The sequence below is a fragment of the Pseudophryne corroboree genome, chromosome 11, assembly GCF_028390025.1.
Source record: "Pseudophryne corroboree isolate aPseCor3 chromosome 11, aPseCor3.hap2, whole genome shotgun sequence".
Classification (NCBI taxonomy): Eukaryota; Metazoa; Chordata; class Amphibia; order Anura; family Myobatrachidae; genus Pseudophryne; species Pseudophryne corroboree.
The window spans coordinates 96,306,596-96,321,287 of record NC_086454.1 but is presented as its reverse complement, the minus strand read 5'-3'; the positions used below and the strand labels follow the sequence as shown (position 1 = coordinate 96,321,287).

Here is a 14,692-nt window from a genome sequence, read left to right as displayed (position 1 = left end):
ATATATGAAACGGAACTTCCTTCGTCCTCCCTGTTTTCTTCATACCCCAGCACCTACACCTGTGGTTGGTTCCAGGTTAACGGATTCACAAAAACACCCGGACCTGACAGTAAGCACTGGCCACATGGATCCGTCAAGTGACCAATTCGCAGGAGGCGGTGCTACGTCAAATATCCTTTCCCGTCTGGAAAACCAGGAGTCTATACAGACACAAATAGTGCAGTTTATGCAAACTATGGCAGACCGTTTAGAGACTCTTCATACAGCAATTAAAACGTCTCAAGTCCAGATTCCAACTCCGGTAGTCCCAGTTACCACTACAGCTTCTCCTGTGATGCTGCCTACGTCCCGCTTGCAGTTACCCTCTCCGAGTAAGTTTGACGGAACTCCAAAACTTTGCAGGGGATTCCTGAATCAATGCGAGATCCAGTTCGAACTGATGTCCGCCAGTTTCCCATCAGCTCGTTCTAAAGTCGCATATATTATTGCCCTCCTCTCCGGTCAGGCTCTGGAGTGGGCATCACCATTATGGGAGAGAGGTGATCCTATCCTCTCTAATTACAAAGAGTTTGTATCTTCTTTCCGGAGAATCTTCGACGAACCCGGCAGGACCACCTCAGCATCTTTGGAGATTCTCCGTCTACGTCAAGGTTTACGTCCTGTCAATCAATATATTGTTCAGTTTCGCACGTTGTCTTCAGAGTTAAACTGGAATGAGGAGGCCCTGATCGCCGCGTTTTGGAATGGACTTTCTGAGAGAATCAAGGACGATTTAACTATCCGGGATGTGCCAACTAAACTGGATGAATTGATTTCTCTCTGTAACAAACTTGACCTACGCTACAGGGAGCGATGTTTAGAGAAATCCAGGGCAGAGCGATCCAGTCCACGTTATCATCCTAGGCCTCGACAAGATTCTTCATCACAGTCTCCGGTAACGACAGACGAACCTATGCAGATTGGGCGCTCTCGCCTCACAGAAGAGGAACGACTTCGTCGTCGACAGGGTAACCTCTGCATGTACTGTGGGTCCTCTGAACACTTAGTTAAATTCTGCAAACTCCGACCGGGAAACTCTCGCTCCTAGCTTATTCAAGAGAGGTTAAGCTAGGAGTTACTCTAGAATCACGTTCTGGGAAAGAGCCGACCTTGTCTATTCAATTAGAAGTTCCAAGTTCTACAGTGAAAGTTTCAGCTCTCCTAGATTCTGGGGCAGCCGAGAACTTCATCTCCTCAGCCTTTGTCATGCGGTCTAAAGTTCAAACCATGCCTCTGGAAGCAGCAGTTGCCGTTACAGCAGTGGATGGAAGTCGAATTCCAGATGGTATAATTACTCATCGAACCGTATGTCTCAAGATGAAAGTTGGTGTGCTCCATTCCGAATACCTCTCCTTCTACGTGATTCCCAAAGCCTCTCAAGATGTGATACTTGGTTTACCTTGGCTGCAGAAACATAACCCTCAACTTAATTGGCAAACCATGGAAGTCCTTTCATGGGGTAAATCTTGTACCAAGGACTGTTTAGCCTCAATTGTACCTCTCCGGTCAATCAGCCTTCCCGACCTACCTCCGGTGTATCAATCCTTTGCGGATGTTTTCAGTAAACAAGCAGCAGACTCTCTACCTCCTCATCGCGAATGGGACTGCCCAATTGTCCTGGTTCCGGGTAAAACACCTCCTAGGGGACGAATTTATCCGCTATCCATCCCAGAGACGCAAGCTATGTCTGATTATATACAAGAAAATCTAACCAAAGGATTTATCAGACCATCTTCTTCACCTGCAGGAGCCGGATTCTTTTTCGTTAAGAAGAAGGACGGTGGGTTACGACCATGCATAGATTACCGTGGACTCAATGAGATCACTGTGAAAAACAAGTATCCATTACCCTTAATTCCAGAATTATTTGACCGGGTAAAAGGAGCTACTGTGTTTACTAAACTGGATCTCCGAGGGGCCTACAATTTAATCCGCATCCGAGAAGGGGACGAGTGGAAGACTGCTTTTAATACCCGGGATGGGCATTACGAATACCTTGTAATGCCTTTCGGTCTTTGTAATGCACCTGCAGTTTTTCAAAGCTATGTGAATGAACTTTTTCGTGATCTTCTCTACAAGTGTCTAGTAGTGTACCTGGATGATATCCTAATATTCTCTAGGGATATAAAGTCTCACCGTCACCAAGTTAAAGAGGTACTGACACGTCTGAGAAAAAATCAACTTTATTGTAAGTTAGAGAAGTGCACTTTTGAAGTATCTTCCATACCGTTCCTTGGTTACATCATTTCTGGATCAGAGCTATGTATGGATCCCGGTAAGGTACAAGCTATCCGAGATTGGTCCACTCCTACAACTCTCAAGGGGATTCAGCGATTTCTCGGCTTTGCTAATTTCTATAGGAGATTCATTAAGAATTATTCCACGTTAGCTGCTCCCATCACAGCCCTAACTCGTAAGGGAGCAAATCCTACGAACTGGTCTTCAGAAGCAATCAAAGCCTTCTCTGATTTAAAGCAAGCCTTTGTGTCAGCCCCCATTCTTCGACAGCCTGATCTGAATCGTCCCTTTCTACTAGAGGTGGATGCATCTACAGAAGCAGTAGGAGCTGTGTTGTCACAAGTCTTTGAAGATAAAAAGGTCCATCCCTGCGGATATTTCTCCCGTAAGTTCCTCCCGGCAGAACGTAATTATGCAATCGGTGAGCAAGAGTTACTTGCCATCAAGTTGGCATTTGAGGAGTGGAGATACCTTCTAGAAGGAGCTCAACATCGCATTACAGTTTATACTGATCATAAGAATCTTCTGTATCTGCAGTCAGCTCAGTGTTTGAATCCACGACAAGCTCGATGGGCGCTTTTCTTCTCACGATTTGATTTCAAACTCACCTATCGTCCAGGGTCTCAGAACAAAAAGGCAGATGCCCTTTCCCGGTCCTTTGCTTCTTCTGAATTAAATGATGCTACCACGAATCAAGCCATTGTGAATCCTAGGTCCTTTTTAATGACTCGAACCTCTCCAGTTCCTCCGCCTGGCAAGACCTTTGTCGCCACAAGTCTTCGAAAACGGCTGCTTACCTGGGCTCACTCCTCTTCCTTCATGGGTCATCCTGGGGTTCTAAAGACTCTCAAGTTTATTCAACAGTCTTATTGGTGGCCACGTCTCAAAGCCGATGTCCAAGAGTTTATAGCAGCATGTCCTAAATGTGCCCAACATAAGAGTCCAAGAAGTTCTCCACCAGGTTTGTTACATCCACTATCCATACCCAAACAACCATGGACTCATATCTCAATGGATTTCGTGACCGATCTACCTCCATCAAAAGGGCGAAATACCATTTGGGTGATAGTGGATCGATTTTCGAAAATGGCACATTTCATTCCATTAACTGGGTTACCATCAGCCCCTTTACTAGCCAGATTGTTCATCTCTGAAATCTTCAAGTTGCATGGCCTTCCTCGAGAAATTGTTTCTGATCGGGGAACACAGTTTGTGGCCAAGTTTTGGAGGTCGCTTTGTTCATCTTTAAATGTCAAGTTGAACTTTTCTTCTGCATATCATCCTCAGACAGATGGACAAACTGAGAGAGTCAACCAAGACCTTGAAACATTTCTCCGGCTATATATATCGTCCTCTCAGGATGACTGGGTTGACTACCTTCCATTGGCAGAATTTGCTCATAATAATCTCTTCCATTCATCTTCAGAATCTACGCCCTTTTATATTAACTTCGGCTTTCATCCTCGTGTGCCAGAGTTTCATCCATTGCCAGCCCTAGAGGTCCCAGCAGCAGATCAAGAGCTTCAACGTCTATCTAGCATCTGGAGTTGTGTACGTAAGTCCTTGGTCAAAACTTCCGCTCGTTATAAATCTTTTGCAGATAGAAAACGTAAAGCTGTACCGAATTACAAAGTGGGAGACCAAGTTTGGATTTCTACGCGCAATCTCAAGTTCAAAGTTCCTTCTAAGAAATTTGCTCCCAGGTTTATTGGTCCATTTCCCATTGTAAAGGTACTCAACCCTGTGTCATACAAAGTCAAGCTGCCACCGTCTTTGAGAATTCCTAACGCCTTTCATACATCTTTACTGAAGCCTTTGATTCTCAATAAGTTCCGTACTACCCAGTCCAAATCTCCTAAAGTTCACTCTTTGCAGAACGAGGAATTTGAAGTTAAAGAGATTGTGGACTCACGTTCCCGATATGGACGTTTACAGTTTCTGGTCGACTGGAAGGGTTACGGCCCGGAGGAGAGATCCTGGGTTTTCTCTGAAGATGTTCATGCTCCAAGACTGGTACAGAAATACTTCTCCAAAAATCCTGACAAGGTTCAAAGGTGTTCGGAGACCACCCGTAGAAGAGGGGGTACTGTCACGAACCGGTCTCTCACCTTTGCGGGTTCTGGGGTTCATCCGTTGCCAGTGCGGTTGCTCGCGGTGCTGTGCGCCCGTGTGGGGACACGGCGTGATCAATGGCACAGGTAATGCAGAGTCTGGGAACTGTGAGTGCGGGGACCAAATGGCCTAAGGCACTGCGGTGTGTCTGCTGTATAGGAGGTGGCCATGTTGGAGACCAAATAGCTAATACTGAGCACTTGTGAAAACACCTGTGGGCAGGTGTAAGCCAATCCCGTGCTTGTGCTGCCTTTAAGTAGGCTGGGATTATGTCACTCTGGGCCAGTGCTTTGTTGTATCAAAGCTGTGCTCTAGCTCTGAACTCTCTCCGTGCATTCCTGTGTGATTCCTGTGGTCCAGATATCGCCTCCGTTCCCAGAGGTCCGTTTTGCAGCCTTCACTGCCAAAGATCTACCGGCTCTCCATTGTGCTATCAGTCAATTGCACACCTATTGGAAATACTTGGATTCCCAGTGTCCTGCATGAGGTTACCTTGTCTGTCTGCCTATCATACAAAGTCTGGAGGATTCCAATTCCCTCAGCTGTTCGTTTGTTCAACTCTGCATTTAACCCATTCATCACCTTGCCATCTACTACAGTTTCACAGTGATCTCCGGAACCCGCAAGTAACCCAATTCAGTACTTTTTCTATGTTGTCATTACAAGGATAATTCTTCACAGTCTCTCAGTTAACTCTTAAAACTCCATTGCAAATTCTTACAGTTAATTCTCCATGTCTGCATTAACCAGTTAAACACAATCTACAGTTCAGCATCAAAGCCTGTTTATATTTGGACAATTCAACATTTATTCTTCAGCTTGTTTTTGCATATGTTTCCATGAACATTTCTTTTATTTATTTCTGAGTTTTCTCTTGCATATTATTTCTGTCATTCCTGCAATACTTCAGTATAATGATGATTAACAACTAGTCATTTAACTCCTTACTGAATTGTTACTTTAATAAATATATGAAACGGAACTTCCTTCGTCCTCCCTGTTTTCTTCATACCCCAGCACCTACACCTGTGGTTGGTTCCAGGTTAACGGATTCACAAAAACACCCGGACCTGACAGCCTTAACTCCACAACCACCACAGTAAGCCTAGACGTTTCAACCACCACAGCAAGCCTAAACTCCACAACCACCATATATAGCCTAAACTCCCCAACTACCACAGCAAGACTAAACTCCACAACCACCACAGGAAACCTTAAAATTCTTGGTTTACAAATTTTAAAGAGCTCTAGGGTAGCATGTAAATGGTCAAGTATGTAGAGAGCATACAAAGCTTGGAATGTAATCTGTAATACAGCATATGGGAAGATATCAGTTTCCTTTGGGACATACAGGACCTAATACTTCAGATGGCATTTCAGACAAAAAAAAGTGTACTTGTACATCTACTATTGTCACATCATATGGTGATGAGGCTGGTGATGTAACTATTGATTGTTAGGGGACTGAAGTTGCACATAATTCTGAAGCACAAACTCGATGTCCTCAGTCATGATCATGTAATGTATGTAATTATTCCATAACCAGCTGCCACCACCACATAATAGACAATGTGAAAAAGTACAGCAGGACATCTAAGCCAATATTAAATTTAGCTGTCCATGTCTGTATACTCTGCATCATTTTGTGAATTGACGACTTAGGCAAAACCAAGATGGCAAGTTGCGAGTTGGTATTATTTTTAAGCTTTATGTGCAGAAATAGTTACCAATAAGGAGCAGCCACTCTCAGTATCTTTTCATACTTACAGTAGGTTTCTTCCACAACATATAAGTGACTGAGTAGTTTTGGCCAGGGTTGATATATGACTTTCACTCTTTACTAGGTGATTGTAGAGTATTCAAGACAATTTCAAGACATATGTTCTTTACCAAGACCATTTTCATGGTCATCTTTCTCGTCACCATTGACTTCTATACTTTTACCCATAGAAAGAATCATTTAAAAAAAACCCATAGGCATTAAGTACCTCCTTACTGGAACATAAATTACATAAAACAATATTTGCAAACATTGCGAAGTCATTGTCCTCCAGACTATTAACAGCTGGAAATGCAACATTGGACAGTGGCACAAATATTGTTGATTCTTTGTAGCTGTGGCCAAAAATTCACATCCCTTGTTTTTCACATGTAATTTTAACCTAGTACTACAGAGATTCTTCTATACTTACTAAGCCACTGAAAGAATTGCCAAGTAACATCCTTGCCTATTGTATAGTAACAGATGTGACTGCACAAGTACTCTTACCACATTACAAAGATCAAACACTGCCACTGACCAGCTACAGTAATACAGTATGTGATCTTTAGTCTCAATGACATTCTACTTTGGCTGAACTTAATAGACTGCAGGAGCAAAGGAAATCTGTCTGTGACTATGGGGGAGGTGCCTCAAATCTTCTAAAGAAGACAAGTGGAGAGGTTGCTCCAAGCAATCAATCAGCTTCTAGCTTTCATTTATCTAGTTCATTCTATAAAGTCATAGCTAGAATCTGATTGGGCAACGTCTCCACCTGTCCTCTCTAGAGGTTTAATACATCTCCCCTTTGTTATATTATGATTCAAATTTGAGGCAATCAATTTCTGGTAGCAAGGATGATGTTGCCTTTAGTAACATTAATCAAACATTAGGTGATAGGGTAACAAGGGTAATCACAGCAATCAGCAGCTGCCCTCTCCAGCCCAACAATAATATATACATTCTACTTCAGTACAGATGTGTGCTCGTGATTAACAGGCAACCACTGATGTTGATGATGGTCCTGCTGAGAGGCAAGTAATTATTATTGATGAGGATGAAACGCACATAAAAGCTAATTTTGTAGGTGGTGATAGGTTAGCAGCAATGGCATGCAGCATGCAGTTATGCATGCACAAGGACAATCGTTTAGAAAATAGGAAGAAAAGTGACAAATGATCAGAAACACTGATGGATTCACGCTGCAAGATGAAACATTTCTGCGCATCTAACAGGCAGCAAATTCATGTTTAAAATTTTACTTTTAAAATCATTAACTAACATCTATAATTCTAGGCACTTCTGATATTGCACAATGTATGGTTACAGGGGCGTATTAAGGGCCTGGTTTATGATTGTACATAATTGCACAGCCGCAAGGAAGTGGCTGTGCAGTTCCTTGTCATTACAATGCAAATGCAGCAGGAGGTGTCTGTCGGAGATAGACGCCTCCTGTCAGCATTAGCGAGCACCCGAGTGCTGCGTCTGAGGACACAGCCTCTCTGATCACCATTATGACCATCCATTGCAATTTGTGATGGTTTTGGTCGCCTGCTAGCCTGCGTAAGCTGACTTTTACACAAGTTGGCCATAGGATTCGGACACCAAGGTTCAGGAAGTCTGCATCTGATGTCGCAGACCTGGACCCATCACACCTTCAAAATGGGGATGACACGTCCTCCGTTTTGAAGAACAGTGCTGGGTGCCGCCCTCCGCTCTGTCCCCCAATCGACAGAACATGTGTTTTATGCTAAGGCTGACAGGGGGCTGTGAGCGACATGACAAGACCCCTTCTGCATATGCGCAGACCCCCAAAGATCGTACTTGTATGCAAACCATTGGGTTTCTGTACAAATATGAACTAGACCCTAAGAGAGGAGGGGGCCAGTGTACAGTCTCCATCCGGGTCCCCTCATCTCTAGAGGGCAGCATGATGCTGGACAAAAGGCGTAGCAGCCATTTCCCTGGTGATCGTGTAGCGCTTGCGCCTACCGATTTGGGACTCCCAAAAATTAAGTATTGAAGAAAGACGGGCACCATGTGTAGTGTGGGCCCCCTGGACCCAGGGGCTATGTGCACTGCACATTCTGTACCAACTAAGGATAAGCCACTGCATGGTCACATATCAAGTTTTTTTGTATCTTGGCCACTGTTATGGGAATACAATGAGTTGTACTTTATACATCTATCTGTATGGTCACTCATACTCATCTTTTTAAAGTCACTCTTAATTTGATCCACAAGTCAATGCTGCATTTCACTAAGGGGCTTATTCATCATAAAATTATTGTGGGATATTCACCAAAAACAGCCGTTATTGGGAGTGCACCTACAAATATTAAGTATCCCCAGATATAGCATGGGGGTATTGCAGCAGATATCGCTGATATCTGCCATTGTCTCTCCATTCTCATCTGCAAATGCAGCAGCCAGAGCTGCTATGCTGCCGGATTTACTTTGCATTCCAGGCCCCGGTAGGATAACACCATACCCTATAGTCGTTCTGTCTTAGTGGGGGTGGGGCCCAATGACTGGAGAGCCCGGCTCTGCCCCTGATGTGTCCAGCGACATCTCCTCTCCAGGTTTCTCTCGGAGAGGAGACAAGAAAAGTAGTCAAGTATGGTGTAGCCTGCGCACAGGGACTGCAACTGGAACACTGAAGGTGGCGGTATACTGGAGGGGCCACTGGCTTAATCTGCCACTGGTTACTAGACATTTATGGGCCCGAGTGCAAGATTTTGTAAGTGCCAATCAATCACGTCCCTCTACATCCTACACTGCCCATGTATTTATGGTTCACCATGCAAGCCAAATACAGGTAACACTGATGCAGCATCAGTGGCTCCCCCTTGGCTTTGCTCCTTGGGTGAGGCACCGCTCACACAAGGCTAGTTAGGTCCCCAGCGGGTATTAATTACCCAGGCTTAGGTCTGTTGGAGGGGCCCAATGGGGGCCCAGCCCAGCTGCTGAGGGGGACAAATGTCCTCTTTGTAGCATGACATGGTGAGGCACACAATACTTTACTATGGATTTGGTCAAACCCTCAGGACACGGGCTCTGTTAAAGTGATGCATCATCGCTTGGAGAGTGATAAAATGGAGAGAGAAAAAGTACCAGCCAATCAGCTCTTAACTGCCATGAGTCTGTATTTCAAAAATGACATTTAGGAGTTGATTGGCTGATACATTTTCTCTCTCCATTATATAACTCTCCAAGTGATGACGCATCTAGCCGTCTATGGGCCTAATTCAGACCTGATCGCTTTTGTGTGAAATCGCACAACGGGCGATTATCAAATGACTGCGTATGCACCGCAATGTGCAGGCGCGAGCCCAAACAGCGACAGAATGGTGCGAAAATTACGATTGCAAGGTGATTGACAGGAAGCGGGCATTTGGGGGTGGTAACTGGACGTTTTCTGGGAGTGTCAGGAAAAACACAGGTGTTTATTTATTAACAGTTTCTTATATAGCTCAGCATATTCCGTTGCGCTTTACAATTAGTGTTCACAAACATTTTCAGGTAGTGTGTGTGACGTCAGCTCCGGCCCCGATCAGCCTGTTTGTATCGCACTGTAGGAGTAAGGCCTGGGCTACGCACAGACTGGAAAAATCATTCAGTGGTGAGTGAGTCCGCTGTCTGGGTAAGTTTTCGCACGGCGTACGCATGCATTCGCACACTTGCATGGGACGCGTTTTCACTCTATGGGCAGCGGCTCTCTGATCGCTGGCATCTGCAAATTAGCAAAGTAGCGATCAGGTCTGAATTAGGCCCAATGTCCTGCATACAGCAATTGCCAGGAGACAAATTATGAAAGAAAAAAAACGTTAATGACAGGTGAGTTGAATGACATTATGAAGGAATGACTGTACAAAAGATATCTATAAAACGCAGGAGAACCATTGTTTATCATAGACAGAACTTACACATTCTATGGTTTGTTATACATTATATTTTGAGTATCACGTGCATTTAGTAAAACATTTTATTTGTTAGTGCACTGTACTGTACGTGGCTAAATAAGCATACTCTTCCTGGGTATGGGTCGTTGGATAGACACAACTTAGGTCGACAGTCATTAGGTCGACCATGGAAGGTCGACAGGGACAAAAGGTCGACATGGACATTAGGTCGACAGGTCAAAAGGTCGACATGGGTTTTTTGGCATCGTTTTCTTTGTAAAGTGACGGGGAACCCCAATTAGTGCACCGTGTCCCCTCGTGTCATATTTAAATACAGAAAGGAGGATCACAAATTATATGTGATCTAAGGTGTGGTGATTACCTGCAGGAATAATCACCAATAATGTCTTCAAGTGACTGTATATATATAATTTTGTATTCTTTCAGCCTAGATGTGACAAGATGGCTGACAGGCAATATCCTGCATTTGACCCCCATAGGTCCAGGCCAGGGGAGATCTGCAGACCATAAAGGTTGAGATGACATGTGCCTGACTAGACCATTGTAAAGGGGGATGACATTTCTACATCAAAAGCAGATATTTGCAAGCTCTGGACATTGAGGGCTGATAAGGCCAATTTGTTTGTTATGTCAACAGAGGGGCTGTAAACAGACCAGGGATGCAGGGATCCTATTTCCTGGCTAATGTCATAAATCTCACTTACTTTGAAAGAGATTCATACAGTACACCCCTTACCTCCCCCCTTGGATGTTGCCAAGCACCAAGTATGTCCAACAGGGAAATAGTTCAAAATACCAAGGGAGGGGGCCTGATGAAGCTGGAGACTATGTCTGTCCCTCTCATGAAAATAGAAGATGTGATCTCTTGGGGGAAACAGCTGATACATGCTGGAGATGACCTGTGAAATCCCCCCACAACAGAAATACTTAAAACTTGTTTGCGTAAGTGAATAGGGTTTCTATATTATTTATTTCCTTTTCATTATTGAGATTGCTGTATTCTGTGTGTGTTTTTAAAATATAATTAATAATCTTTATAACCTTTTTGTAACCAAAGCTCTGAAGTATTCTTGAAATTAAAATCCTAATTTTAGTCCTGATTCTGTTGTCCTTATGAACTCAAAGCCTGTGTGGTTCACGCCTACCTATTTTTCTAAGTATTGCAGTGTGTGTGTGACAGGTAAAGCTAAAGACGCCTGCAACGTCCGTAATACGTTGAAAAGTCTTTGATGGTGGCAGCTGAAAGTAGTTAAGTAATCCCGTGTGTCAAAAGTGACCCCCATACGCAGTGGCGTAAGTTTATCCCAGTTGCCCGGAGGCAAAAAAAAATATTGTCGTCCCCCACCCCTATATATCATCCGTGAGCCAATAAGATGCCATTTTGAGATCCGAGTAACACCGAGTAAAACCGAACCCGCTCATCTCTAATTCTAACTATATGAAGCTACTACAAAACCGTTGCAACTAGGCAGATCTATGTAGGGATCCAACCACACACTACATAAATCTGCTCAGTCACTCACAATGCTGATTATTTCTCTGACAATTAATTTGCAAGTGTCATATCCAAGATTAGAACCCTCAACCTATTACACTGGTAGCATGCACCTTACTGATGGAGATATCTGCTCTTGCATAGGAAGTATGAGAATTCTAACTATATGAAGTTACGTTTAATTGTCAGAGAAATAACTTCATATAGTTAGAATTCTCATGTTTCCTTTATAGGAGCAAATAGCTTCATCAGTAAGGTGTCTGCTTCCAGTATATCTATAATAAAGAGGGTGTGATTTGTAAGGTGCAGTGACTAGTAGGGAAGTCGGCTATGGAACAGATACCGGCTGCTGTCAATTAACTTAATTGATTAATGTCGCTGAACACACGGAACAGGAGGAGAGGTGCCCCCCTTCAAAGCAGGAGCCCGGCGGCAGCTGACTCCGGTGCCTCCCAGAGTTCTGCCTCTGCCCGTACGGCGCATGTGGCAATTCTCAAATTGGCGTATTTGTGGAATTGTCCGGCAGTGTCGTCACACCTCGCATGGCTTGCTTCACTCGGCACAGGTTACCGTTCCAATCGTAGTCCACGTGGATCGTTAAGTATGAAAAAATTCCAAAAATGAAAAAAAAAAAGGTGAAAACCTCATGTCGACCTTTTGACCTGTCGACCTTAAGTGATCGACCTAATGACTGTCGACCTAAGCTGTGTTGACCTAACGACCGTATCCCCTCTTTCTCTAGACGAGGAATCTCTGGATTCAGGATATAAAAACAAATTGTAAAATATCTACTGTATACCTCACACATTTCTGTAATCCTTTAGAGACATTATTCAAATGAACAAATCTGTTTTATTTTTTATCACAGACAGCCACAAAGATGCTGTTAGTATACTCTATGGTACTTTTGGACACAAGTATTTTTAAAGCGGACCTATGACCTACATAAAGTTTCGGCAGCTAGTTTGTGGGGTCAGGCAATGGGTCTTATTCATATTTGTATGCAAACCCGGCACCGTTCTTCAAAACGGAGGTGTGTTATTACAGTTTTGAAGGCGTGATTGGTCCAGGGTCTACGTCATCGGACACAGACATCTTGTTCCCCAGTCTCTGGATCCTACGGCCAGCCTGAGTAAGCTTCAGCGTATGCAGGCTGACCGGTGCCTGTAACCATCGTGATTCACAACCAATGGTCGTGATGGCTTCGATGGTGATCCAAGGCTGCATCTTCAGACGCAGCAGTCGGATCCTCGTTAATGTAAACAGAAGGCGTCTATCTCCTATAGATGCCTCTTCTTGCATAATTTTTTTTAATTAGACGGAATTGCACAGCCGCTTCCTTGCAGCTGTGCAATTCCATACAAACATGATTCGGGCCCAATATCCATGAGAATGCAGCTACAGAAGCTAGCCACATCATTGAGGCATGAGGCACAAAGGGCATGAAGCCTCAATGATATTGCGACTTCCTGACAAACTGACACTAATGACTGCCTGTGTTTAAGTGACAGGTTCGCTTTAAGAGAAATGAGAAATACTCTCTAATATTGAGTGCGGACCCCTGCAGTTCAAAAGGTGCAGTTATCCAACAAGACTGAAGTGATTGTAAGTTGTGTGTGATCGCATAACGGGTGGTTCACACGTGATATAAGTAAATGTGCTTTTGTTATTCACTTTTAAAAACACTTGGATGGCAAAGTGCCTCCACTTACATCCAGATCTTCATTCGTCTCCTCCCCAGGCTTGGGGCCAATCCTGATCTGCTCAATTACCTGATTATGGGAAACAAAGCTGAGACTAAAGGGAGAGTAAAGGGTTTTCTGGAAATGGGGTGGATGGTCCAGATTATATTCAGTTTAAGACAGCTGGTTGTCAGATCAACAATAAATGAAAACCACAAGGAATCTACTGTACAAGACATCCTTACAAATGTGTACTGTAATTAGTTCGATGTATCTCTTTGAGGGGCAGATGTACTAAGACTAGAGAGTAATAAAATGGATAGAGATAAACTACCAACCAATCAGCCCCAAGCTTTTCAATCACAGCCTGTAATACCCCTTTTCCAGTGACTAAATCTCAGGTTATTACAAGTGAATGCGCATCAACCTGGGATTTTGCTCAGTGGAAAGGGGTCCACCCAGGTCCAGCGAGCCAGGTATCCAATCCTGGTAGTAGCAGGGTTTTACCTGACAAGGACCCAGGTGAGCTGGTGTAAACATCATACTTGCCTACCTGACCCTCTCCACGAGGGAGAAAATGCTCTGTTCCTGGACTTTCCAGGTAATTTATGATTGCCATCACCTGTGGTGAGCTAGTTAATTGATAAGAAAGGTGTTTCACCACAGGTGATGGCAATCATACATTACCAGGAAAGTCCAGGAACAGAGCATTTTCTCCCTCATGGAGAGGGTCAGGTAGGCAAGTATGGTAAACATGTAACCCAGGTTGTCCAACCAGGGACCTGTTTACAGAATGGGGAGAGACACTTTCCCGGCACTAGGAGATAATGTCATCTCCAAGTGCCGGCACTGCACCCGCGTGCAGTGTGGATGGCATTGACCTGGGAATAACCATGGCCAGTGCTGCAGTGTTAGGGGTTGTTTTGGGTCTGATCTGCTTTGGAACCGTGTTCCAAATACTGGGTCAGACCCGGGACTTTAGTGTAAGAGGGGTATAACATGGCATAGCGCCGATTGTCTTTTTTTGCGTTTTTTTATTTCACGAAAATACATCTTAGACGCAAAGTAATGTAATAGAATGCACACGCAGCCAGATCTGCGTTCATCTCCTCACATGCTGGGGGCCGCCCAGTACAGGGCAAGGCCACCCAGCATGTGTGAGGCCGCCTCCTGATGCATCTGCAATTAGATTGCGGATGCATCAGAACTTAGGGTGACCCCTGGCAGCACATGTCAGGCAGTCTACCGCCATGAAAACGGTCCTGGCCCACCCCCGTTCAGAACGCCCCCAACGCTGCAAAGTTTAATTTCTCACACAGTGGGGGCAGCCATTTTTGTGTAAGAATTCAGCCTAACAATTCTTGCTTCAGTTATGACATTAGTTTGGAGACAATAGACGGGCTGACTATTGATGACTCCACAAAATGGCTGCCCCATAGGTACA

General features: G+C 44.2%; 1 protein-coding gene across 1 annotated transcript in view; it reads right to left on the bottom strand.

Annotated features, from left to right (window-relative positions):
- The window catches only part of MYBPC3 (myosin binding protein C3), a 226,943-nt gene that overhangs the window by 42,581 nt on the left and 169,670 nt on the right, over positions 1-14,692 (bottom strand). The window contains exon 19 of the mRNA XM_063944593.1: positions 13,279-13,338. Within this exon, the coding sequence (XP_063800663.1) occupies positions 13,279-13,338 (60 nt within the window). The remainder of the gene's footprint in view (positions 1-13,278; positions 13,339-14,692) is intronic.